Source organism: Rhinopithecus bieti, unplaced genomic scaffold, assembly GCF_001698545.2.
Source record: "Rhinopithecus bieti isolate Rb0 unplaced genomic scaffold, ASM169854v2 scaffold_9667, whole genome shotgun sequence".
Taxonomy (NCBI): Eukaryota; Metazoa; Chordata; class Mammalia; order Primates; family Cercopithecidae; genus Rhinopithecus; species Rhinopithecus bieti.
In genome coordinates this window covers 389531-415317 of record NW_016806207.1, presented here as the reverse complement: position 1 = coordinate 415317, position 25787 = coordinate 389531, and the positions used below count along the sequence as shown (strand labels likewise).

The 25787-nt window shown below is 38.1% G+C and overlaps 1 protein-coding gene across 4 annotated transcripts in view; it reads left to right on the top strand.

Moving 5' to 3' along the window:
* PRCP (prolylcarboxypeptidase) overlaps nt 1-25787 on the top strand; it is an 81572-nt gene that overhangs the window by 26692 nt on the left and 29093 nt on the right. For all 4 annotated transcript variants that reach the window (XM_017875204.1, XM_017875203.1, XM_017875202.1 and 1 more), the window contains exons 2-4: nt 16056-16196; nt 22583-22684; nt 25398-25579. In XM_017875204.1, coding sequence (XP_017730693.1) covers nt 22589-22684; nt 25398-25579 — 278 coding nt within the window. In that variant the 5' untranslated portion in view covers nt 16056-16196; nt 22583-22588. The remainder of the gene's footprint in view (nt 1-16055; nt 16197-22582; nt 22685-25397; nt 25580-25787) is intronic.

Genomic DNA, 25787 nt, shown 5'->3' with positions numbered 1-25787 from the left:
TGAATTAACATTTTGAGGATGAGGTAGTAATTTTTTTTGTAATGATGCGAGACAGGAAAGCATTCCGGGCAGGAGGAAATCCATGTAGAGAAGCCTGGAGACTTGAGAAAGCGTATGTCCAGAGCATTTCTGGAATATGAAGTGGGAGAGGGCCATGTGGTAGAAGATGAGGCTGGAAAAGAGGTGAGCGGGGTGCCAGGATGGACATTATCAGCTTCTCTGAGCTTGCCTTCACTACCGCCTTGTGTACCACTGGTTAGTTGGGTGGTGTCTCCTCTTTGCTGCCATAACAATCACCCTTTTCTCACCCACATTCATAATGTGCATTCCTTGTATGGAAATAATTTCTTTGCTTGCTTGTCTCCTCTGGTAGACTGTGGCCTCCTTGAGAGCAAAAAATAAGGCTTTTATCCTTGTATCCAATGTAGCCAGGCACACAGAGTAAGCACTCAGGAAATGGTGGGACAGTGAAAGAACCTTGTCTTTGCTGAGGAGTCTCAGTATTAATTATAGTCACCTATGTGTTTACAACTTTTCTACTTTTCAAGGTTGAGTTGGATTTTAACTGGATAATTGAAGTATCTGTTCACATTTCCTGAGGCTAACACATCTCTGATAGAAAGAAAACAGTCTTGCTGGTAGCCCCACAGGCCTAGAGCAGAGTTAACTGGTGTAGTCTAAGTTTGGGTGAGGTCACTTGGTCTTCAGGTGTCACATCACACTTCTCACCTCTACCGGTTCAACTCAGGAGTCATTGATGTAGCAAGGCCTGTGCACATTGTGCTTTGCGCTTTGTGGGTACAGAGATTAGCCAGAAAGGGAGAGACAATAGGGCATGGGGAGGAAAACACAGCCTCTCTACTCCATAGGGTTCCTCTGAAGAACAGTTGAGATTATTTACCTATAGCCGTAGTTCAGCCCTTACACTATTCACAGGGGCAGGAGGAAATAACATACGTGGTGTGTTCAATAGATTCTAACTTTTTTATCTGGGTTTTTTACAGTTTTACAGTTTATAGTAGTATGAAGGTTATAAGACACGTATGTATAAATAACTACAGTGCAAGGCTACATTTGAAAAGATTATAATATAGCTAAAATACCATGAAAGCACAAAGAAGGCAGGAATGCTTCATGAAGGGAGTGGCATTGAATAGAACCCCCAGGACCTTTCACAGGGTAGACAGCTGTGTGGATTAAAGGCTTAACTATTGTCTGCTCCAAGACTTCTTTTCTGACCACCCTATTAAAAGTTGATCTGCCTCTGTTATTCTTTATCAAAATAAAACCTGTACAACTAGTTTCCTTTTTTTTTTTTTTTGAAACAGGATCTCACTCTGTTGCCCAGGCTGGAGTCCAGTGGCATGATCATAGCTCGTTGCAGCCTCAACCTCCTGGGCTCAGGTGATCCTCCCACTTCATCCTCCTGAGTGACTGGTAGCACAGGTGCATGCCATTATGCCATGCTAGTTTTTGTATTTTTTGAAGAGATGGGGTTTTGCCACATTTCCCAGGCTGGTCTCGAACTCCTTGGCTCAAGTGATCTGCCATCCTTGGCCTCCCAAAGTCCTGGGATCACAGGTGTGAGCCACCACACCCAGGTAAAACCTGTACAATTAGTTTTTAAGTTCTTATTTGTGTGTTTGCTTGTTTGTTTTCTGTTTCTTGTTGTCTGTTGCCAGACTGTAAGCCCTGTGAGGGGAGTGACCATATCTAGCTTGTTCACTGTTATAACTCTAGTACTTATCCCATGGTAGGCACTCAAGGAATACTCACACATCCTACTAGCTCTGGGAAGTTGTTGATTATCTGGTGATGTGGTGGCAGAACCACCTGAAAGTAATCAAAGGAAGCCACTTGGTTACATTTCAACTTGCTGTTATTGTTCTGAGCTTTTTGGTTTCTGCTGAGGATATCCTTTTCCCTTCCTTTATCTTTTTTACAGTGCCGTTATCATTTAGACCGGATGAATGTGCAAAACAATGAGTAGTCTGTAGAGTGTGTCTTTAAGATAATGATAAAAAGTCCCTGGAGGACATTTTATAGTGAAATCAGGACTGCAAATTTGATGTTGGAGTTTCCAGGAGGAAAAAACTTAGACATTACTTTCCTCAGCTGCTTCCTTTTGTGGATGCTATTCATGTGGGGATTTTGTAAAGTTTAATTTTCCAGAGTGCTTTAATATCATGTATTTTTCAATGTGATAAAAAATTATTTTAAAGCAGTCTCTGAAAAGAGGTTGTAAGTTTTCTGTTTCAATGGTTCTCACGGTATCATTCACAGAAGATTCTCCATGGGGGAGGAAGACTTGTATTTTAGCATTATGTTGTAATACTATGTTTGTATGTGCTTTTTCTTTTTTAAAAATGTAGTTTATTAATTCATCAGAGGTAACCAGTGAAGATTGTGGCTGTTGATGTCTTTTATCTCACCAGGGTGGAACAGGACCGAAATGTTTGAGAACAATTCGTTTATTACCTTCTATCAATTTCTTTAATAGGTTTTGGAGAAAAGGGTAGCAATAGAATATGCTTTATTGACTTCTACTAAATGCTGGGGGGAGCCTGATGGCCTTGGAACTCTTTTGCCAATTTAGTGGGGTGTTTAGTGTTTACAATGCCCACAGTCAGGACCAGTGCAGAATCTGTTATACGTGACTACAACTGTTCAAAAGACTTCCTTTTGTTGATTGTTGTTAAACGAATACTGCTGATGTCATATATTGAGTCCTTCTTCATTAAGATCTTTCTTGGGTGTATTACGACTTTGGAGAGTAAACATTATTATATATGTTAAATATATAGCAATTTAAGAGGGACCTACCTTGGCTTGAAGCCTGACTTGTTCTCATAATTATGTGCCATGTGAACCTTTCAATAGCCTTCTGCTTTCTTCTCACCTTCTTTTTTTTTTCTTTTTAAAAAATTTCCTCTAGGCCATCTTCCACAGAACAGGTAAACTGATCTTTTTTTTTTTTTTTTTTTTTTAATCAGAATAAGTTTTAAAACTTTTGAAGGCTTCGTACTGCCCTTAAGTTCAGACTTTCAGACTCCCTATCACAGCCCACTTAGCTCTAAACCTCATCCAGTACCATTCTCTGTCTTGTTCACCACTGGTCTCATCTCTGTTTCCACATTAAGCTCTTTCTGGCCTCTAGCTCTTTATATTTTGTTTCTTCTTTCTAGAGTTCTTTCCTTGTCTGCCTCCTTCAGGCTTCAGTTCCACTGCCACCTCCATAGAGAGACCTTCTGTATTAGTTGCTTTGGGCTGCAGAGTATCACAAACTACGAGGTTTAAAACAATAGAAATTTATCCTCTCACTTCCAGAGACCAGAAGTCCAAAGTCAGGGTGTCAGCAGGATTAGTTACTTCTTGGGGACTCCGAGGGAGAGCCTGGTCCGGGCTCCGAGGAAGAGTCTGGTCTGTGTCCTTTGCTAAGTTTCTGCTGGCTGTTGGCAGTCCTTGGCATTCTTTTGCTGGAAGCTGCTTGATTCCAATCTCTGCTTCCATTGTCACGTGGCCATCTTGCTTTTGTGCGTCTGTGTCTTAATATGGCATTCTTCTCTCTGTGCCTCTTTGTCTCTTCTTTTCTTACAAGAACACCAGTCATATTGGATTAAGGGCCCACCCCTCTCCAGCATGACCTCATCTTAACTAATGACATCTGCAATGATCCTGTTTCTAAATAAAATCACATTCTGAGGTTCTAGGAAGGACATAAATTTTTGGGGGATGCTATTCAACCCAGTATACCTACATGACTTTCAATTAAAAGTAGGCTGTGTTATTGGAGCTATACAGTAGTCCTCCCTTCTTCATGGGGGATAAGTTCCAAGACCCCCTGTGGATGCCAGAGACATTGGTTAGTACTGAACACTATATATACTATGTTTTTTTCCTATACATACATACCTATGATAAAGTTTTATTTATAAATTAGGCACAATAATAGATTAATAAGAGATTCATTTTAATGAATAATAAACAATTATGACACATTATGTGAACACACAGTCTCTTTCTCTCTCTCAAAATAACTTGTTGTACTGTACTCACCTCATTTCTGACGATGGTTGACCATGGGTAACAGAAACTGCAGAAAGCAAAACCATGGATAAGGTCTATAAACACACTGGTTATTTATTCCTGGCCAGTGATGAGCAAGGCACTTTATTAGACCACATGTTACATATTGTACTCAGCTCTGGGCACACCATCTGTAAGAGGGAATGTTAATTAATCCAGAGTGGGAGCAGGGTTAGGAGGACTTTAGAATATAGTGTTATATGGGAAATAGTAAGAACTGGGGTTGCTCAGTTGGAGAACAGAAGATTTGTGAGGTCATCACAGCTCTTTGCAGGAGAAGTAGTATGCAGGATTGGATTGTGAGTTACATAGATCACAGGTCTGAACTCCTGTTCATGAGAAATGTGATTTTTGCCCTTTTTTGGAGGTTGAAGGGTCTTTGTCCTTTTACATTATACTATCAGATACCAGCCTCTATCTCTCAGAAGATGTGATGTAGTTATATCAGTGGTATCAGGAGATCATTTTGTATATATAGAAGAAACATTCAGAACAGGCCAGGTGCAATGGCTTATGCCTATAATCCCGGCACTTTGGGAGGCCCAGGCGGGTGGATCACTTGAGGTCAGGAGTTCAAGACCAGCCTGGGCAACATGGCAAAACCCTGTGTCTACTAAAAATACAAAAAGTAGCTGGGCATGGCGGGGCACGCCCGTAGTCCCAGCTACTTGGGAGGCTGAGGCAGGAGAATCACTTGAACCCAGGAGGTGAAGGTTGTAGGAGCCAAATCATGGCACGGCACTCCAGCCTGGGTGACAGAGTCAGATTCTGTCTCAAAAAAAAAAAAAAAAAAAGGAAAAAGATTTAGAACAGTAGATTATAAAGGAAGAAAAACAGTAACACATCATCTTATGTTTAGCAAAACAGAAGAATATAAACTTGTAAGGCCTTGATGATATGCAGCCTTACATTATTTTTATAAGATTATTATTGAAATGCTTATATATCATATATATGAGTTCTGGCAAGATTATTTACTCCTTAAAATAGAATACATACAGCATAGTTTAGATTACCTTGCAAATCAGCTAACAGATTATGGCAGCATTTGTCTGTGGTGGACAGGACCTCATAGCTCTGGATATATTCAGGCTGCATGAAGACAGGAATGACCTTAATTCTCTTGCCCCCGTCCTCTCTCACAACCCCTTTATGACATTCTCATCCTGGTTTTATCCAACCATCGAACTTCTCTGCTCCTGGGTTGTGAATATCTGCTAAGCAAGCCCATACATAGGCAGATTATGGTGCCTACCAATTCAGTCTCCAACCTCAGGAACTTTATGGAGGGCTAGGCATCAGTTTTTTCTTCCATGCTGCACTTTTACCTGTCTTTAAATCATTGCCATCCTGGGCTCTCTTTTACTATCTCTTTTAATAGATTACCTTGTCTCTTTACTTCATTGACTAAAAACTAAGATGTTATATGACAGGCATTTTAACTAGAACCCTTTTAGTTTCCTCCCTCGATAATTAGAAAGATAACTCCTGCATCCTCTGTTTCCCAGTGGAGAAGCGGTTCCTTGTTCAGCCCAAGTCAGATCTTTCTGTTGGTGCTATTGACCCCATTCCCTCCTTGGGATCTGGCTGCATCACATATCCCTCACTTACTTATAGTCTCAACTATTCCCTCCAATTATTTTTTGTCCTAGGGCATTACACCTCTCCCCTGTTTCTTCCTTAAAACTCTGTTGTTGGAAACACATATTTTACACATTGATCAAATCAACATTTTGCAGCACATGTGGGTTCACCAAACACTAGTAGGCTGCTGAACGAGCTACTATGTTGTACATTTTACAGAAAGCTGTTTCTCAGGTAAAGTTATTGTGTCCTGGCTGACAGCCATGGCTTTAAAGTCCTTTCCAGTCTTAAAAACTTTGACTTATAACCCTGTCACCAAGATCAATTATGTTTTAGGTAATATACTTTGGTAAAATGCTGATTAGCCCTTCTCTTGCACCCCTTGCAAAGATGGCCTTCTGTCTGTATTATTTGTAGTTATTTATAACTGTTTCTCCACCCAGCAGAAGGCATGCATTTCCTACTTCCTCAGCAGACCAAACTGTTGTGCGTTGCCCTTAGATTTAAGGCTTGGGTTCTCCCTTAGGCATGTGATTTGTCACTGGGCAAAAGGCACATCCAACTACAGTGTTGTGCAACTCTTCCAAAGCTGGGAACAGACCCACCCAGTAAATGAACCTGCACAAACTTGACCTTCTTGGGAACATTCTTTCCATTCTCAGTTTTGTTTGTATACCAACTGCACAGCCACGATACATGCATGCATTCATTTACTCTCTATATATTCATTGGTCTTCTACTACATGCCAGGCTTTATTCCAGTCACTGGACAAAACAGAAAAATGTCCCTGCCTAGTTGAGTCTATTTCCAGTGGATGTTTTTCATTCACTGTTGGTTTAGAGAAACAATCTTGGATTTCAGCTAGGTTTCTTTCCTCCCTTTCTCCCTCCCTTCCTCTCCTTCTTCCTTCTTTCCTTCCTCCTTTCCCTTCCCTTCCTTCCCTTTCTTCTGTCTCTCTATACTGCTTTTTTTCTTTCCTTCCTTCCTTTCTTCCTTCTTTCTCTTCTTCTTCTTCCTTCTCTTCTTCTTCTTCTTCTTCCTCCTCCTCCTCCTCCTCCTCCTCCTCTTCTTCTTCTTCTCCTTCTCCTTCTCCTTCTCCTTCTCCTTCTCCTTCTTCTTCTCCTTCTTCTCCTTCTTCTTTCTTCTTTCTTCTTCTTTCTTCTTTCTTCTTTTTTTGAGATGGGGTCTCGCTCTATCACCCAGGCTGGAGTGCAGTGGCATGATCATAGTTCACTGTAACCTCAAACTTCTGGGCTCAAGGGATCCTCTGATCTCAGCATCCTGAGTAGCTAGGACTACAGGCATGTACCACCACACCCAGCTAATATTTTTATTTTTTGTAGAGACAGGGTCTTGCTATGTTGCCCAGGCTGGTCTTGAACTCCTGGGCTCAAGTGATCCTACTGCCTTGGCCTCCTGAAGTATTGGAATTACAGGTGTGAGCCAGTGAGCCTGGCCTAGGTTTTTCTTTTTCCTTTTTTTTGAGACAGAGTCTTGCTCTGTCACCCGAGTGGGAATGCAGTGGTGTGATCTTGGCTTACTGCAACCTCTGCCTCCCAGGTTCAAGTGATTCTCAGGCCTTAGACTCCCAAGTAGCTGGGATTATAGGCATGCATCACCACACCCGGCTAATTTTTTTGTGTTTTTGTAGAGAAGAGGTTTTGCATGTTGGCCAGGCTGGTCTCAAACTCCTGGCCTCAATTTGATCCTCCCACCTCAGCCTCCCAAAGCACTGGGATTACAGGTGTGAGCCACCGTGGCACCCAGTGAGTCTAATCTCATCTCCCATGTCTTCCCCTCATAAACCTCTTGCCGTAAAACAACAGCTCCTGAATTTATGCTCATTCTGTATAGCTCATCATAGCCTTGCACATGTTTTTCTTCCTTTGCTTGAAATGCTCTTTTGTACCTGAAAAAAAAAATTCTTCTCTGTGTCAAAGTTCAGCTCAGATATTACCTCCTTGGTGCAGCCCTCTGTAATTTCCACGGGCAGGGTGGTGGCTTTGGCTTCTGAGCTCCCACAGTGCTTTGTATACAGAACTTAACTACACCACTGCTTGCTTGGTTGTTTACTAGCACATGAATCATTTCTCTTAGATTCCCCAGAACTTGAGAAATGGAATTGTATCTTAGTTTTTTTCTTAATACCTGCCTTTTAGTGAGTACTCAATAAGTATTTTAAATGAAAGAAAATTTAATATTAATGTGATTTAGTGCAATATAATTTACATATGACTATATAGTGAAATAGAAATATAAACATGTACCTTGTAAAATAATATATATCTTCAATGAGATTTTAAATGTTTATCAATGTGCTTTTGAATTATCTTATTATACATACAGAACAATGCATTATCCGAACTCCAGAATCCCCTTATTCTCTTTTACAGTCACTTTTCCCCTGCAATGGTAACCAATATCCTGGTTTCTGACAGCACAGATTTTGAATCCTGACTTTAAAAAGAAGGGAGATGATTGCTATGTTTCAATTATGTGAACATATATTTACTTAGAAAAGAAAGATTTAAAATAACTGGCATCCCCTCGTCTGTTTTTTATCCAAGAGTTTGGACTTGAGATCTAAGTTCCCTTTCTGTCCTAAGATTTTATGAAACTTAATTTAAAACTTAACGAACCGGGTGTGGTGGTGTGCGCCTTTAGTTCCGGCTACTCTTGAGCCTAGGAAGGAGGATCGCCTGAGCCCAGGAGTTCGAGGCTGCAGTGAGCTGTGATCGGACCACCCCACTTTGCCTGGGCCACAGAGGGAGACCCCGTCTCTTAAAGAACAAACAAACAAAAAACCTAATGGGCTTTCCGACTTTACTACTTATATAAGGGCGCCCTCTAGTGGTGTAACATTTCCTAAAATTTATATGCAGTACTTGATTACAGCAGCACTTTTTCTCTAATTTGGGAGCTTGAGCTGTGGCCAGCTAATTCTCTTAGTACAAAGCTTCCTGAGCCATGGGAAGGCATTGATTATGTGGTGCTTTCACAGAGCTGTTTGGCCAACAGATAGAATCTCCCTCTAATGAAACACTTAACTGTTATTTGATAAGACATGTTACTTCTCGATTTACTGGAGCATTTTAGGTATTCTCAAGGGCAGGATATTTTCACCTCTGTTTTAGCAGTAAAGCAAAGAGTGTTTTGGTTTCACAGCATTTTGATGACTTAGCGATTCCCCCTCTGGGGCACAGAGTTCTTGGTTTGAGGAAAGAAAGGTTATTAAGCACTGCAGAATTTTTCGAGAGAGTGTTTTCCCTCCCCATTTGGTTACTAAGCACATTTTTTTTTTTCACGTAGATAGATGCTATTGTGATATTTATTTATACCATTATTGAATTTATAATAGCTTCTCATTTTCTCAAGCACTGGCTACTAATATATAACACATCTGTGATAATTTTAACATTAACAAGGGAACCTCATAATCAGAAACACAAGAACCACTTACTTAGAAGGTTTGAACTGCATCAATTGAACAATTATCTATGGCTGGGCACAGTGGTTCATGCCTGTAATCCCAGCACTTTGGGAGGCCGAGGCAGGCGGATCACTTAAGGTCAGGAGTTCGAGACCAGCCTGGCCAACATAGTGAAACCCTGTCTCTGCTAAACATACAAAAACTAGCCGGGTGTAGTGGTGGACACCTGTAATCCCAGCCACTTGTGAGGCTGAGGCAGGAGAATTACTTGAACCCGGGAGGCGGAGGTTGCAGTGAGCTGAGATCATGCCACTGCACTCCAGCCTGGGCGACAGAGCAAGACTCCGGCTCCGAAAATAAAATACCATACCATACCATACCATGCCATGCCATGTCATACATCACATCTATAAAGTATCTGCCATGTACAAGGCCACTGCGGTAGCTATTGTGTTCTTGCCTTTCAAACTATCTGAGTATAGGAGGCTGGGGCACCAAATTTTCTCCATGATGGATTCTCCCATTATCATTTATTTTCTTCCCTTTCTCATTTACCATTTTCTCTTTACAAAAATTTATTTCTAAGAGTCTCATTTTTAAGATTAGAGGCATATTAGGAAAAAAAGCAAAGGAGTCAGGGAATGCAGTTCTCTCTCCTGGTTAACACTTATAGTAGGGCATGTAAAGAGGAGCAGTGTCTTATTACATACAAAAATGATTGCCTTTGAAGGATATCTCTGAGAGGACTTCCCCCCTTTTGTTAAGATGGAAGCTCGACCCGCTAAGGTTGGCAATGACGAGAGTATCTTTGTGGGAAGGGAGGACAGTTCCTTCTTGGACTCACTTTCCTCTTGGAGGGACTTGTTAACATTTCCTTTGCCACCACCACACTTTCTGGGGGATACTGTTTCCCCTTTAATTCTTTAAGTCAAATTTAATCTCCAGTACTTTCTGGTATCCTCATTGTATGGATGAGTAAAGCTAGAACATTTAAGCAGGGTTTTTGAAAGGCCTTGACATAATAAAGAAGAAATGAACCAGGAGTCATCCAAGAGCCAGGGATCTGAATCATAGGGTGTGACTTGCTCTCTGATCTTGTCCTAGCTCTAGGGTGCCCATGTGTGAGGGACAACCTAGTAGGAACCCACTCCTAGACATCCATCCTTCTCCAACTATAGATCTAGGGCTTGTCTAAACTCCACCTTCCTGCCACGTTTTAGTCCTTCTTTGGGAACCTGTGTTCTTCTAACATAAAGGTGTCTATCCTTTCAGGGGATATCAAGCTTGCCCAGAAAGTTGTCAGTCTCCATTTAAGAACTCTAATGGAATGTAACCCCACAATCCCCAAATTAATATAGGACACACACATCAAATGGGAGTAAGAAGGTCTTATTTTACTTTAGCATTTCTGCATTAGAGTTGAAAACCAGAGCACATGAAAAACTCCTTTAAGTTGCTTTAATTTATTGGAGGCATTAGTTAATTTTTTTGGTCATGTATATCTCTGGGTATACTTTTTGTATGTTTAGTAAAATTTTAGTTAACTGTTATTAGATATTTGGGTGCCTGAATAAATCCAACTGCAAACTGAATTTTCTAAAACCAAAGGCTGCCGAGAAGGAGCCAATGTGATTTTGGTTTTATCAGTGCCTAATGGAGTTAGCAATAGTAGTGTAGTAACAATTATTGTCAGGTCAGTGAAAAGACCAACATTCCACATATTCTGCAATGTAACTGTTGGTAAATGGCTGGGAGATTTGTCCTTCATTTTGCAAATTTAGGAGAAAGATACTCACTCCGAGTGTCCCCTACTGAGCATTGAAGTTTATAGTCAGTTTTACCTGCATGAACATGTTATAATGCAATGAGTATAAAGATCTGGGTTTTCTTGGAGGTGGGATTGGGTAGGGTTAAAAGCATATGAAAAGAATTACATTTGATTCCTAATTATTAGTTACATTCCCTTGGGCAAGCTATCTGACCTCTCTGAGCATTAGCCTTCTTATTTTAAAACTGGGTGATGAAAGTGCCCCAGAGGGTAACTGACGAGATGGCGAAGGGATCTGTGTAAAGCAACAGCGCTGTGGCAGACACGTGGTAGCTGCGCTATGTTATTCTCTCCCATCCCCACCTCTTCCACCCACGCTGTCCCCGAGTTGCCAGCAAAACTAACAGATGTAATGTTGCTACTGATTTTTCTGTATGCAAACTTTATTCTTGAGCGGTTTTAAAGTCCAAATAATTACTTTTGTACAATAAACATCATTTGAAGAATGGTCTCTTTTCTTCTTGCCTACCCATTCTCACAGATCTATTTCTCCTCCACATGGTAAAGTGGGGAAGCATGTTTTGAAATTTCTTGGACCATAAAAAAATTTAAAAAAAGAAAAAAATGAAATTTCTTGAGCCATATGCTAGAAAGAACTGCTGTGCCTGACTAGAGAGGTTTGTTTCCTTTCCGAGGTCATACTGTGTTGTCTTTACAGTGCTATTATTTATTTTAATTGGTTCAATAAACCAAATTGCAAAAATAAAGTTCTAGCTCTGCCTCTGCCTTGTGACCATGGCCAAGTCATGTGACCTCTTCGAGCCTAATTTCTTCAGTTGAGAAACACAGATGGAATGGTTTCTAAGGCCCTTGTCACCTTTTTGTGTTGTGCTTCATAACATCTTTATTCAGGAGCCCAGAACAGGAAGTGGCATGTGGGTCCCACTTCTCAACAGCAGAGGGCATACTGCCCCTAATGTGCCTGGCCATTGTGTATTGAAAACTATCTAGTTATCTAGCCAGAAGTTGATATCCTTGATGATAGGAAGGAGCCAAGGAAATTCTGTAAATTCATGTTATGCAAAGGACATTTCACTACATATTTCCAGTTGTTTAGTACCTAGGTGAAACACTCAAAAAATAGGAGATTTTGACATTCTAAGGTCCTGTAATTCTGTGAAGAACTTAATCTGTCTCCCACCTAAGTACTCTGTGCTTAGGATTGGTGTGCAGATGGGATAGAGAGAACTAACATCTTTTAAGCATGTATATATCAGGAACTATGCCTAGTACTTTAGGTACATTTTCCCTATCCTCACAGCAATCCTTTGAATTATATGTGGTTATCCTTATTTTATACAGGAAGATACTAAGGTTCAGAGAGGTTAAGTGATTTGCCCGAGTCTTCACAGTTAGAAGAGATTCAAGTTCAGGTCTGTTAACTCCCAAGTCTGCTTTCTTGCCAGGGTTTCTCTCTCTTTTCCCCAGTCTTAACAATCAAGGCTATTGCTAGGAGCAGGAGTACCTTGGGCACGGCCACACAAGGGAATTTGGCTTTCTCTGGTTCTAAAGTTCTTGTGGCCCTTGTGATTCTAGATGGAAGTGTTTCTCTGGCAAGAACTTTTTGTCAGTAATATTTAGCATGACATATACAAACACATACCCATGTTTTCAAATTTGAAAATTTTAAACTGGATTATTAATGTTTTTCTTTGTGGGATGCTTTTAAAGGTTACAGCAATATCTCAGTTTACATGAAGACTCAGTTCTGTAGTTAGTGGGTGAGGTGAAAATCATTAGGACAAAATTATCTTCAAGAATCTCATGGGAAGGCATCTTGTTAGAGAGCCATGAGCTTCCTTTCTTTAAGTCCAACACAGTTTTTCCTCCCCTGTTGAAACCTGCTGAGCTTCAAAAGGCGTTCCTGTGGTGGTTTCTCATGTTGAGTTTCAAATGATACAGTTAGCTTATATTTGGGGGTATGTTCAGTGGTAATTCAAATCTTTAGACACCAGAGTCTTATTCATCATGGTGAGATACTTACAGTATTTTAGCTATTCTGAAACCTAGAACAAGAGAATGAATAACAAATTAATGTCTTATTTTGGTGCTTATTCTAACTCAGTGGTTTTCAGAACTTTACAGAATCACCTGTAGGGCCTGTTAAAGCACAGTTTACTGGGTTTTACCCCCACGGTTTCTGGGATTGCAGTTCCAACAAGTTCCCAGGTGAAGATGATACTGCTGGTCCGGGGACGTCACATGGAGAACTACTGTACTAATTGAATGGAAGCAGGTGGAATCACTTGTCCGTCTTCCTTTCACTGTCTGTCTGCCTTTCTTGCCCTTTCATTTTTAGGCTGAGTGGATATAGTTGAGTTAGTTTAAGTTAAATTCAGGGACTGTAGCTCAGCCAACTCTTTATCCCACTGCTTAGCTTAGTACTTGGCCCAGAATAGGAGTTCAATAGATTCTTGTTGAGTGAATGATTGAGTAAATTAACATGTATAATGGAAGGGTTTACAGCACATGGACATCATTATTACATACCTAGTCCATAAAAACTGCTTATTTTCCTGAAAAGTAGACAGTCTTTAGATCAGAATATTATATTTTAGGACTACATATGGTGATGATCATAGATACCAGGAAGTATGCAGTTAGGTAAAGTTTTGAGACACTTGCGTTTTGGAACCTGTGGTGTGAATGGGAACTGTGTATGTAGATAGAGCTGGGTGCAGGAAGTCTCATCTGTTTTAGAATGACCTAGGCAAGTCTTACAGGGTTTACAGTCTGGTTTAGGTCAGAACTAAGCACTGTTCCTGGGAGACTGGAGCAGCACTGGAACAGCATATGTCTAATCCAGACTGGGTGCTGCTTTCTCATTTCTGTCCTTCCAAAGCACTGAGGAATTCAGCCCCCATGATGCTAAAGACTCAGTGAGACTGTACTGCAGGGTAACTCTGTAAATTCAGATAGTTGTACAGGAATCTTACCATGTTATAGCATTTGATAATTACATTTTCAATATTAAGTTAAAAAATCACAGAGTAAAAAAAATCTCAAAAATATATTTAAAGTTCAGTTTAAGAAATCATTTTCTTATGTAGTCAAAACAATATGATCATTTTGACAAAATCAACAAGTCTTTAGTACAAATTGAGTATTTGTTCTCTGAAATGCTTAGGACCAGAAGCATTTCAGATTTTGGATTTTTTTTGATTATGTAATAGTCATATTGTAGTTACTGATTGAATATACCTAATCTGAAAATCCAAAATTTGAAATGCTCTAATGAGCCCTTCCCTTGAGTATCATGTTGGTGCTCAAAAGTTTCAGATTTGGAGCATTTGGATTTTGGAGTTTTGGATTAGGGATGCTCAACCTGTATCATTTAATAACTAGTCCATATTAAAAGTACACATTTGTCCCTACATCTTTATTTATATATTGTTTGTTCAAACTAGGATCCAGTCCAGGGTCACGTATTATGTCTGGTTATTATGTTCCTTAAAATTCATTTAATCTAAAATAGTGCTTTCTCATGATATTGCCTTGTCAATTGTCTTGTAAAATGTCCTGCCTTCAGTATCTGTTGTCCGTTTAAAGTATATTCAACTTGCTCTTTTACCTTTATATTTCCTGGAACCTGGAAATTAGATCTAAAGACTGGATTAAGATAAAATGGAACATTTTTGCCAGGAACACATCATAGGTGATATGGGCTTCATGTTGTGCCACATGAGGAGATACATAATCCTTGCCTGCTCTACCATTGATGATGCTAACAAAATTGATTACTAGATTAAAGTGATGACAGCCTGATCCTTCCATTGTAGTTATATTTTCCCCTTGTGACAAGAGAGTATTCTCTATGGTATTATTTTGATGCTATATGAATGTTCATTTTCATATTATCTGTTTTCCTAATGCTTTTAACACCAATTGATAATTATTGCCTGAATCGGTAAATTTACAGAACTGTCATTATTCTAACTCTGTCATTCCTTCTACATTAGCTGTCATTTGACTAAACACAGCTCTTCTTTATTAACTGGGACTATTCGCTGCCATCAAATACAGTTCTGTTGGACAGGCAGGTTAAATGTTGAATTTTTTACTTTTTAATTCCCAATTTCAAAGTAAGGAGTTGATTTCATAGACAACTTCAATGGTGGCAAATGAACTTTTTCCTTTCTTTCCTTTTAAAAAATATTTTTGTGGACGAATGGAGTTTCATGAATTGAATGTTTCAGTTAACTACAGTGATTATTCTTTTTATGTTTAATTTGTTTTTGTTTTACATTCAATTTATTAAAACGATTGCCAGTGATAGTCCCTTGTAGTTGGTTCCTATGTTCTTTAAATATAACTCTCCATTAATTCTGAGCACTTTCTTGCTCCCTTGCACAGCAAAATGCATAGGCTTATCTTGCAGCTTCCTTGTGCCAAATGTCACTCAGCCACTTCACTAATAAGCCCTAGTTTCTTTTGGTGGGAATGGTATAGACATGAAAATCTTATAACTTAGAATATCTGTGGTGTGCTGGGATGACAAGGTTTATGGACCTTTTCAGTAGTCTACTTAGTTCGTGAATTTTTAATATTAAAACTGTATATAATGAAAATTCAGATAGTAGGGGAAAACTGTATTTTGAAAAATAATAGGATGTATTATATACTTAAAAATTGCTAAGGGAGTAGATTTTAAGTGTTCTTACCACAAAAAATGATAAATATGTGAGGTAATACTTATGTGAATTAGCTCAATTTGGCCATTCTACAGTGTATACGTATTTCAGAACACCGTGTTATATACACCATATGTAAAATTTTGTCAATTAAAAATGCATTAAAAATTAAAAAAGGGTTCACATTGTATTAACGATTCAATTTTAACATTATGTTTTTAAGTAGCTACTTGACTTTATAATTGTATTTTTTCTTTTACATTGAAAATCTGGACTACCAATAGCAGACACTGCTTTATTTTATAATACAAAGAAAATGATTTCAAAATAATATTATCAATATTACTATTAATAATAAAACAATGAAGTTTAAAATTTCTTGTGATTATTTTGTAGTATAGATTGATTTTAATGGAAGAATTAATTACCTTTGTGTTGATCTCATTTTATTACTTTCCTTTGAAATATGTTTTGTTTGTTTTGTTTTTATCACAGGTTGATCATTTTGGATTTAATACTGTGAAAACTTTTAATCAGCGGTACCTAGTAGCTGATAAATACTGGAAGAAAAATGGTGGATCGATACTTTTCTACACTGGTAATGAAGGGGACATCATCTGGTTTTGTAATAACACGGTATGTGCAGATTCATGACATTCCAGTGCTCAATTAGACTTTTATTATGATAACTTGGAAGAAATGTTTTGCAGTGTATATGACCAAGCATTACTGTTCTTAATTGTAAAGTTCTATTAAAAAAACAAAAAAATTAACTCACTAATAATAGAAAAATAGCAAAAGTACATGAATAGAAAGTTCACAAAAGAATTAAATACAGATATCCAATAAGTCTACATATTCAGCCTTCAAGAATTACAAATGAAAAGGATAATGTACAATTTTTGGATAATTGAATTATTTTATTTTATTTTATTTTATTTTCATGGACTGCCTGAACATCCCAGAGAACTGAATTTTGCAAGTTTTTTGTTTTGTTTGGCTTTGTTTTGTTTTAAAATCCCAGCTTATTTCTAGAGTGAACAAGGATATAAAGGAAACAGGGATAAGAATGTTACTGTGTACAGTTTATTTTGATTATGGTCTCTAGAAGGTAAAAACAAGGGCAGGAATTTTTCTATGTTTAGTGTTATAGTGTCAGTGTCCAGGACATATAGAAGGTGATAAACATCTGTGAAATGAATGAGTGAATAAAACCTAAACAAAACCAATGCAAATGAGAAAAAAATATACAAATAAGGATGGGAAAAGGTAAAGGTGTAGCTACATTTTAGTTTAGCTTTCCTGTTCTACCATTTTCTTTTATTTGTGAGGGTTAAAAATAGTATATAGCCTGTTAGCTTGCTTCCCTGACTATATTTTCTATCGCCTTTTATAATGCTGAAATCCATGAACAAAACTTAATTTCGAAAGATACGTGAAAGGAAGAAATGCCCCTTTTCAACGTGTCAGTGCTGTGACGAGAAAATGTCAACTTTCTACCAAAAAATTAGTTGTGAACTACCTTAAAGTGGGGAATGAATTATGTCTTATCCCCAGTGCCAATGTCTGGCATGATGCTTGGTAGTCAGGAGGTCTCAGTAAATGTTTGTTGAACTGATATATGAATTTAAAGTAAAGATATGAACCCAATTACATTGTTATTGCATTTCTCATTTCTGATTATTTCCTTAGGAATGTTAAGAATCTAAATAAGTTAGTTGAAATAAAATAATTCCCAGAGAAATGAGATCCTAGGATGCCTATTTCTTTTAGATCAGTGGCAAGTGAAATCAGGACCTCCTTTCCATCAGATTCCATTCTGTTATTCTGTGAAATAACAGAGGCTGCCTTGTCTCTTTTCTCCTTTTAGTGTGACTTTCGTTTTATGTGAAGGCCATAGGGTAACTTCTCCTCTCCAGTGATTTTTACAGTTTCCATTCTCTTTTATTATAGGCAGGTAGCTGTTCCTGCCTTCACTAGGCACTACTCTGACAGACACTGTGGCAGAACTTAAGGTTTACTGGGGTATCTCTGTTCTCAGAAGTGGTGGAAAGGAAGAGATATTCAGTGTAGGAACAGTTCCAAAGAACTGATTAGAGGCAGGTCATAGAGGAGCAGATCCTGGCCCATCTCCAGGCCCAGAGACCTTCCTTTACACACCAAAATGTTCCAGTGCACATTCACTTCTGGACATTAATTTGTTGAGAGGCAGCAATCACACAGTGGTCAAAAGTGAAGGCTTCAGCCAGATTGACAAGGTTTGAATGCTGATTTTGCCACTTTGCTGTGTGACTTTGGGTAAGTTTCTTGTTCTGTGCCTCAGTTGTCTCATCTGTTAAATGGATACAGTAATAATAGTTCATGGAGTTGTGTAAAGACTTAGAGAAGATTAAGGGACTTGCAAGCACATAATGTTAAAAGATGTCGATATATTACATGAACCTCTTTTGAAAAATAAGAATACTCCTGAAATGGATCACTTATTACTTTGTGAACTAGTTCAATGAAATTGCCTCCTCTCAAAGCCTGAAGTCAATTGCACAGAGGTCTGAACATTTTAATGGATGATCTTTACTCTTAAGATACTCATGGTCTGGTGTGTGTGTGACATACATGTAAGCAAAATTTGCGGCACAGTACCAGGGACATATACCTAGCACAGTGGTGTTGAGAAGGGGGAGTGATCAGCACTGCCAAGGTGGGGCCAGCAGAGGTGGGCATGCTTGAGCTGGGTGGTTGCAGGATTTGTAGTTACATGGCAGGGAATGAGTAGATTCTTAAGAGAGAAAGTGGGGGTTATTGAAACCATCACAAATATCTGGTTAAATTCTCTATCCTTACATGTGTATAACTCTTCTAATTGTTCATTTATTGATCAAAACAAACAAAAACACTTGAGGTTCTTAGTCTTTGTTAGGGAGCAGGAACTCACTAAATAGCAACAGTGTGCACTAGGAATGACAAATAGTTTTAATCTGTGCTAAATCTAAATCTAATCCTTTGATGCTAATTACCTAGAATGCTTTGTTGAGAAAAGATTCTGAGGCCACAACTGAGTAAGTGAAAAAATGAAGTGATTGGCTAATGACCAGATATAGATGATTCTAGCAAGGAGATCTAACAGTTCTTGATGATGGTGCTCTGGAGCCAGACACCTATGTTTGAATCATGGCTCTGCTGCTTACTAGCTGTGTGAATGTTGAAGGTTATTTAAACTCTTGTGCCTCAATGTTCTTGTCTATAAAATGGGATTAATCAAAGTGCCTATTTCATAGATTGCTGTAATATGTAAGTGAATTAATACATATGAAATGCTTAGAACAGTGCCTGACACATTATAAACACTGAGTTATTTTAGCCATTGTGAGCTACTATTTATTTTCTAATAAATAAGATTAATTGAAAACCCTAGGGAGTTTAGTATGCTTGTTTGTTTTGTTTTCTCTTTTATGTTGTCAATGCCTCTGAGTAGACAGCTGCTTTAGATATCTTTAGCTCTTTCCTAGAAGATTTGGCAAACAGTGCAATTTGAAGACCATTTTTTAAAAAAAGTTGAAGTTGCCTTTTATTTTTATTTAATTTGTTTTCTCTCCATTATGGTTTTTTTTTTTCTTGACTTTTATTTTAGGTTTAGGGGGTACATGTGCAGGTTTGTTAACTTGGGTAAATTGTGTGTACTGAGATTTGGTGTATGAATGATCCCATCACCTAGGTAGTAAGCATAGTACCTGATACGTAGTTGTTGAACTCATGCTCCACACCCACACCCACTGCACTGTTAGCCCCCAGCCCCTCTAGTAGTCATGCAGTGTCTATTGTTCCCTTCTTTGTGGCCATGTGTATTCAGTGTTTAGCTCCTGCTTATAAGTGAGAACATGCAGTGTTTGGTTTTCTGTTGCTCTATTAGGTCACTTAGGATAATGACTTCCAGCTACATCCATGTTACTGCAAAGGATATGATTTTGTTCTTTTTAATGGCTATGTAGTATTCTATGGTGTGTATAGACCACATTGTCTTTATCCAGTCCACTGTTGAAGGGTATCTAGGTTGATTCTGTGTCTTTGATATTGCAAACAGTGCTAAGATGAACATGCAAGTGCATGTGTCTTTTTGGTAGAATGGTTTATTTTATTTTATTTTAAATTTTATTTATTTTTTAATTTTATTTTTTGTAGAGAAAAGGGTTTCACTATGTTGCCCAGGCTGGTCTCGAACTCCTGGACTCAAGTGATCCACCTGCCTTGGCCTCCCAAAGTGCTAAGATTACATGCATGAACCACCACACCTGGCCTATTTTTCTTCAGGTATATACCCAGTAGTGAGGATTGGTGGTCTGAGTGATAGTTCTATTTCAAGTTATTTGGGAAATCTCCAAACTGCTTTCCATAGTGGCTGAACTAATTTATATCCTACTAACAGTTTATAAGCATTCCCTTTTCTCCACAACCTCACCAATATGTTGTTATTTTTTGACTCTTTTTAGATAATAGGCATTCTAACTGGTATGAGATGGTATCTCATTGTGGTTTTAATTTGCATTTCTCTGATGATTAATGATGTTGAGCATTTGTTCATGTTTGTTGGCCTTGTGTATGTCTTCTTTTGAAAAGTGTATGTTCATGTCTTTTCTCACTTTTAATGGGGTTGTTTGTTTTTTCTTGTAAATTTATTTATTTTATTATTATTATTTTTGAGACAGAGTCTCGCTCTGTCACCCAGGCTGGAGTGCAGTGGTGTGATCTTGGCTTGCTGCAAGCTCCGCCTCCCGGGTTCACGCCATTCTCCTGCCTCAGCCTCCTGAGTAGCTGGGACTACACGTGCCCGCCACCACGCCTGGCTAATTTTTTTGCATTTTTAGTAGAGACGGGGTTTCACTGTGTTAGCCAGAATGGTCTCGATCTCCTGACCTCGTGATCCGCCTGCCTCAGCCTCCCAAAGTGCTGGGATTACAGGCATAAAACACCACGCCCGGCCCTTTTATTGTAAATTTAAGTTCCTTATAGATTCTAGACATTAGGCCTTTGTCAGATGCATAGTTTACAAATATTTGCTCTTATTCTGTAGGTTTTCTGTTTACCCTGTTGATAGTGTCTTTTGCCGTGCAGGAGCTCCTTAGTTTAATTAGGTCCCACTTGTCAGTTTTTGTTTTTGTTGCAGTTACTTTCTGGGACTTAGTCATAAATTCTTTGCCAAGGCTGATGTCCAGAATGGTATTTCCTAGGTTTTCTTCCAGGGCTTTTGGGCTTTTTATAGTTTCCAGTTTTACATTTAAGTCTTTTATCCATCTTGAGTTGGTTTTTGTATATGGTGAAAGGAAGGGGTCCAGTTTCAATCTTCTGCATATGGCTTGCCAGTTATCCAAGCACCATTTTATAGAATAGGGAGTCCTTTTCCCATTGCTTGTTATTGTTGACTTTATTTTAGATCAGGTGGTTGCAGGTGTGTGGCTTTATTTCTGGATTCTCTATCCTGTTACATTGGTCTGCATGCCTATTTTTGTACTAGTACCTGATGTTTTGGTTATTGTGGCCTTGCAGTATAGTTTGAAGTCAGGTAGTGTGATGCCTCTGGCTTTGTTTTTCTTGCTTAGGATTGCTTTGGCGATTCAAGTTTTTGCTGTTGTTGTTGTTGTTGTTCTATATGGATTTCAAGAGTTTATTTGTTTATTTTTCCTAACTCTGTGAAAAATGATGTTGGTAGTTTGATAGCAATAGTATTGAATCTGTAAATTGCTTTGGGGAGTATGGCCATTTTAACAATATTGATTCTTCCTATGTATGAACATGGAATGTCTTTCCATTTGTTTGTGTTGTCTCTGATGCCTTTCAGCAGTGGTTTGTAATTCTCATTGTAGAGATGCTTCACTTCCTTGGTTAGCTGTATTCCTGGATATGTCATTCTTTTTGTGGCTATTGTAAATGGGATTGTGTTTTTGATTTGGCTGTTAGCTTGATTGTTATTGGTGTATAGACGTGCTACTGATTTTTATACATGGAATTTGATGTATAAACATGAAGTTGTTTTGTCACTTCTAGAAGCCTTTTGGCAGAGTCTGTGGGGTTTTCTAGGTGTAGCATCATCTCATCTGTGAAAAAAAGATAGTTTGATGTCCTCTTTTCCTCTTTGGATGCCTTTTATTTCTTTCTCTTGCCTGATTGCACTAGCTAGAACTTCCAGTCCTATGTTGAATAAGAGTGCTGAGACAGAGCATCCTTGCCTTGTCTTAGTTCTCAAGGGGAATGCTTCTAGCTTTCGCCCATTCACTATGGGTTTGTCGTAAATGGCTCTTATTATGTTGCAGTATATTCCTGCAGTACCTAGTTTATTGAGAATTTTTACCATGAAGGGATGTTGAATTTTATCGAAGGCCTTTTCTGCATCTATTGAGATGATCACGTGGTTTTTATTTTTTAATTCTGTTTATGTGGCGAATTCCATTTATTGATTTGTGTATGTTGAACCAACCTTGCATCCAGGAATAAAGCCTATATGATTCTGGTAAATTAACTTCTTGATGCTGCTGGATTTTTGTTTGCTAGTTTTGGTTGAGGGTTTTACAACTATTTTCATCAGGGATATTGGCCTGAAGTTTTCTTGTTTCATTGTGTCCCTGCCAGGTTTTGTATCGTAATGATGCTAGCTTCATAGAATGAATTAGGGAAGAGTCCCGTCTCCTTATTTAAAAATAATTTCAGTAGGATTTGTACTGGCTCTTTGTACATGAAGACCATTTTATACATAATATTGATTCTAGGGCTAGAGTGTCAGGATAAAAAGACATGGATGACTAGTGGATGAGCAACCTGGGATTATTTTTAATTGTTTCACTCATAAAGTGTGAGATTGATACGTAACAGTAAGACAGCAATTATGTCATTTATTTGTAGAACAAACATAAATTGTGCAACTTTTTAGAGTGCTCTTTTTGGTCTGGCTTAACATGTATTTCATATGGTTTGCCAAAAGGTTCAGTGACTTTCACATACTGATTTTATCCTGTGATTTTGTAAACTCTTCTTAGGGGTTCATGTGGGATGTGGCTGAGGAACTGAAAGCTATGTTGGTGTTTGCTGAACATCGATACTATGGAGAGTCTCTCCCCTTTGGTGACAACTCATTCAAGGTAAAGATACTTTTTACTGTTAAGTTACAAGTTTTTTGTTTTCATTTTAGAATAGTTTCTAAATTACATGCCCCACTGTGAGATAACTTTAATTTGAAATGCCTAAAAGCTCAATAGTTTATATTTAGTAGTTTCTTTTTAGATACAATTTGAACAGATTGAGGTTTTTTTTTAAAGCCATTTTATTATAATTCTTAATGTTAATCAGTTTTTAACTTGGTGTGCCTCAGGAAGTTAAATTTTACTCTGTGGTGCGGAGACAGTACAGGGAGCTTTTTACTATTTCAAAAATATCAGTAAACAATTCCGCTTTATAAATTGTACACTTAAATTATTGAGCCTGCCATTGGAAAAAATAAAATGGCATAACAAATTTATCTGATGTTTTTAATAGAATAAAATCAATAAAATAAGGACAAATAAGCTGTATGATGCATTAAGGCCAACTGGCCCCTTGGATTCCCTTTGAACGTTTCCTGTTCTCACAGGAGCTTTGGCCTTTGTCATAGACTCTGTATCTAATAAGCCAGGAGACTTTTTCTTCAATGGAGTCATTCATGTACTTCTACCCTTGTGACTTTGGCTACATTAATTTGCCACATGTACTATTATTTACTTAATATTTTTCTTTAATCAACTCACTTTTTAAACTTAGCATTATCTTAACCAAGGGCTCTATGTACTGGTTATTCTTTCCAAATTACACTAAAATGAAGCAATAAATGTTCCATTAAAAATGTTTGTGTGCTTCCTAAGACCACCAGTATATACATATGCTTTTGGGAACTCTCAGCTATAAGGACTTGGGGCCAGTCCTTTACTAGGCTGCCTGTTTTGAAAGGAGTTTTTTATTTTTAAAAGGGAGGTTTTACTATCTCATATTATAAATAAATACATGAGTAAAAATAAGTAAATGTGTTGTGTTGTAAATAGAAAGTGGGATAATTTGCTGATATTTGTTGGGCTGTATGGGAAATTCATTCTTTAGCTTGATATTTTGCATAAATATCTGATTAAGGGATTTGACAGGTCCTGAAACCTTGGGAAGCAGTTAGCTTGTTATAGATAGAAACATAACTTCTTCTCCTAGGTTTCTGTGATTGATACTGTGTTAGCAAAATGGAGCCAGGGGCTCCTTTTGATATACTTCTTTCCCTTTGTGTGCTCACAGAATATGTCAGTAGCATGAGGGATATTACAGATATTATGCAAGGATTAGAAAAAAAATGCACTCAACTGTACAGAGTGCCACAAAAACTAGAAGTAAAGGATAGTGACAGACAGGGAGAGAGGAGGTAAGAAGGCATATATCTTGGAAGAGGGGGGAAAGCTAAAGGAGTAGGAGGCATATACAGGAGATAGGAAAGATGGGATCTGTGTGATTCAGTAATATGCCAGATGATGGAAGGAATCAGAATGGTGAGACCAAAGCATGAAAGTCAAACAGGGTAGCCTAATAGAGTTATGTAGCTGTATTAGTTATCTATTGCTATGTAAAGATGTACCTCAAACCTTATGGCTTAAAACAGCAATAAACATCTATTAGTTTATAGTTTCCATGGGTGAAGAATTAGGAGTAGTTTAGCTAGGTGTTTCTGCTTCAGGGGGTCTCATGAGGTTAGGATATCAGCTGATGCTGCAGTCATCTGAAGGCTTGACTGGGGCTGGAGAGCCTTTCTACTCATATGGTAGATCACTCACATAAGAGATAAAACTGGTACTGGATGTTGACAAGAGGCTGCAGTTAAGGGCCTACTTGAGTTCATTACAAGGCAACTAATTTCCCTCAAAGTTGGCAGTGCAGGAGAGCAAGGTGGAAGCTGCAGTGTTTTTTTAATGACCTAACTTTCGTAGTCACGTATCATTACGTCTGCCCCATTCTGTTAATTAGAAGCAAGTCATTAAATCCCATCCAAGTTCAAAGGGAGTGGAATTAAGCTTCACCTTTTAAAGGAAGGAGTGTCAAAAATTTGCAGACATATTTTAAAAGACCTTCTTAGCCTTCTCAGCTCAGCAGGACACTAAGCTTCACCTTCTGCAGTAGGGAAATTGTCTTCATGTAGAGAGCAGGACGATTATCAAACTTAACATTATGAGTTTTCCTTTTCTCAAAGATCAATGTCTTGTGTTGCCTGTTTTCCAATACCTGAAAATAGTTTTTTTCTTTCCAATTTTATAGTTGTTTAAAATAGGTAGGCTACTTTGTTTCAGTTGTTGATATCGCCTAGGTCATACATAATCTTTCCGATAAAGAAGGGTGAGTTTTATTTTTACTGGTGATTCTTACCTCAATTGTCCACTAGATTTAGTTTATATTTGCCTATGTGGTAGACATTTTAAATGTGCCAAGATTTAAAACAAAAGTTATAACAGTTATTAAGCTTAGTTTATATTCTATCATATTTGCTATTAAATTTTACCTACAATTTGTTTCTATTGTTTCTACAACCTTAAACAAAGTCTTTGGTAAATAGCATTTAATAGAAATTACACTTGCATGCAAAGTACATTATGTTCTTCCACAAACTTAAAATCATTTTCCTGAGTTTAAATCCACACAGCTATTGCTTTGACTAGGCGTTTTAGTACAATTGCCTAGAAATTCTATTTGGAGAAAAGCTTATCTGACACTGGCTCTCTTCTGGATCCATGCTATTCCTAAGCTGCTATTATGTGCACATTTATACCCATGTTCTTTGTTATTTTTCTTTAGGATTCCAGACACTTGAATTTTCTGACGTCAGAACAAGCTCTGGCTGATTTTGCAGAGTTAATCAAACACTTGAAAAGAACAATCCCAGGAGCTGAAAATCAACCTGTCATTGCCATAGGAGGCTCCTATGGTGGCATGCTTGCAGCCTGGTTTAGGATGAAATATCCTCATATGGCAGTTGGGTAAGTGCATTTATACTGGACATGAGTGTTTCTTAATGATTATCAAGGGAAACGTAGAGATTCATTTTGGGTGAAACATGTTTCATTCTATTACACTGAGATTTCTGGCTTCTGTCTCATTAACAGCTGTGTTATTTTTCTCACTATTTTATTATAAGTTTCAACTGTAAAACTTGATTTAGATGACATATATATATATATATATATA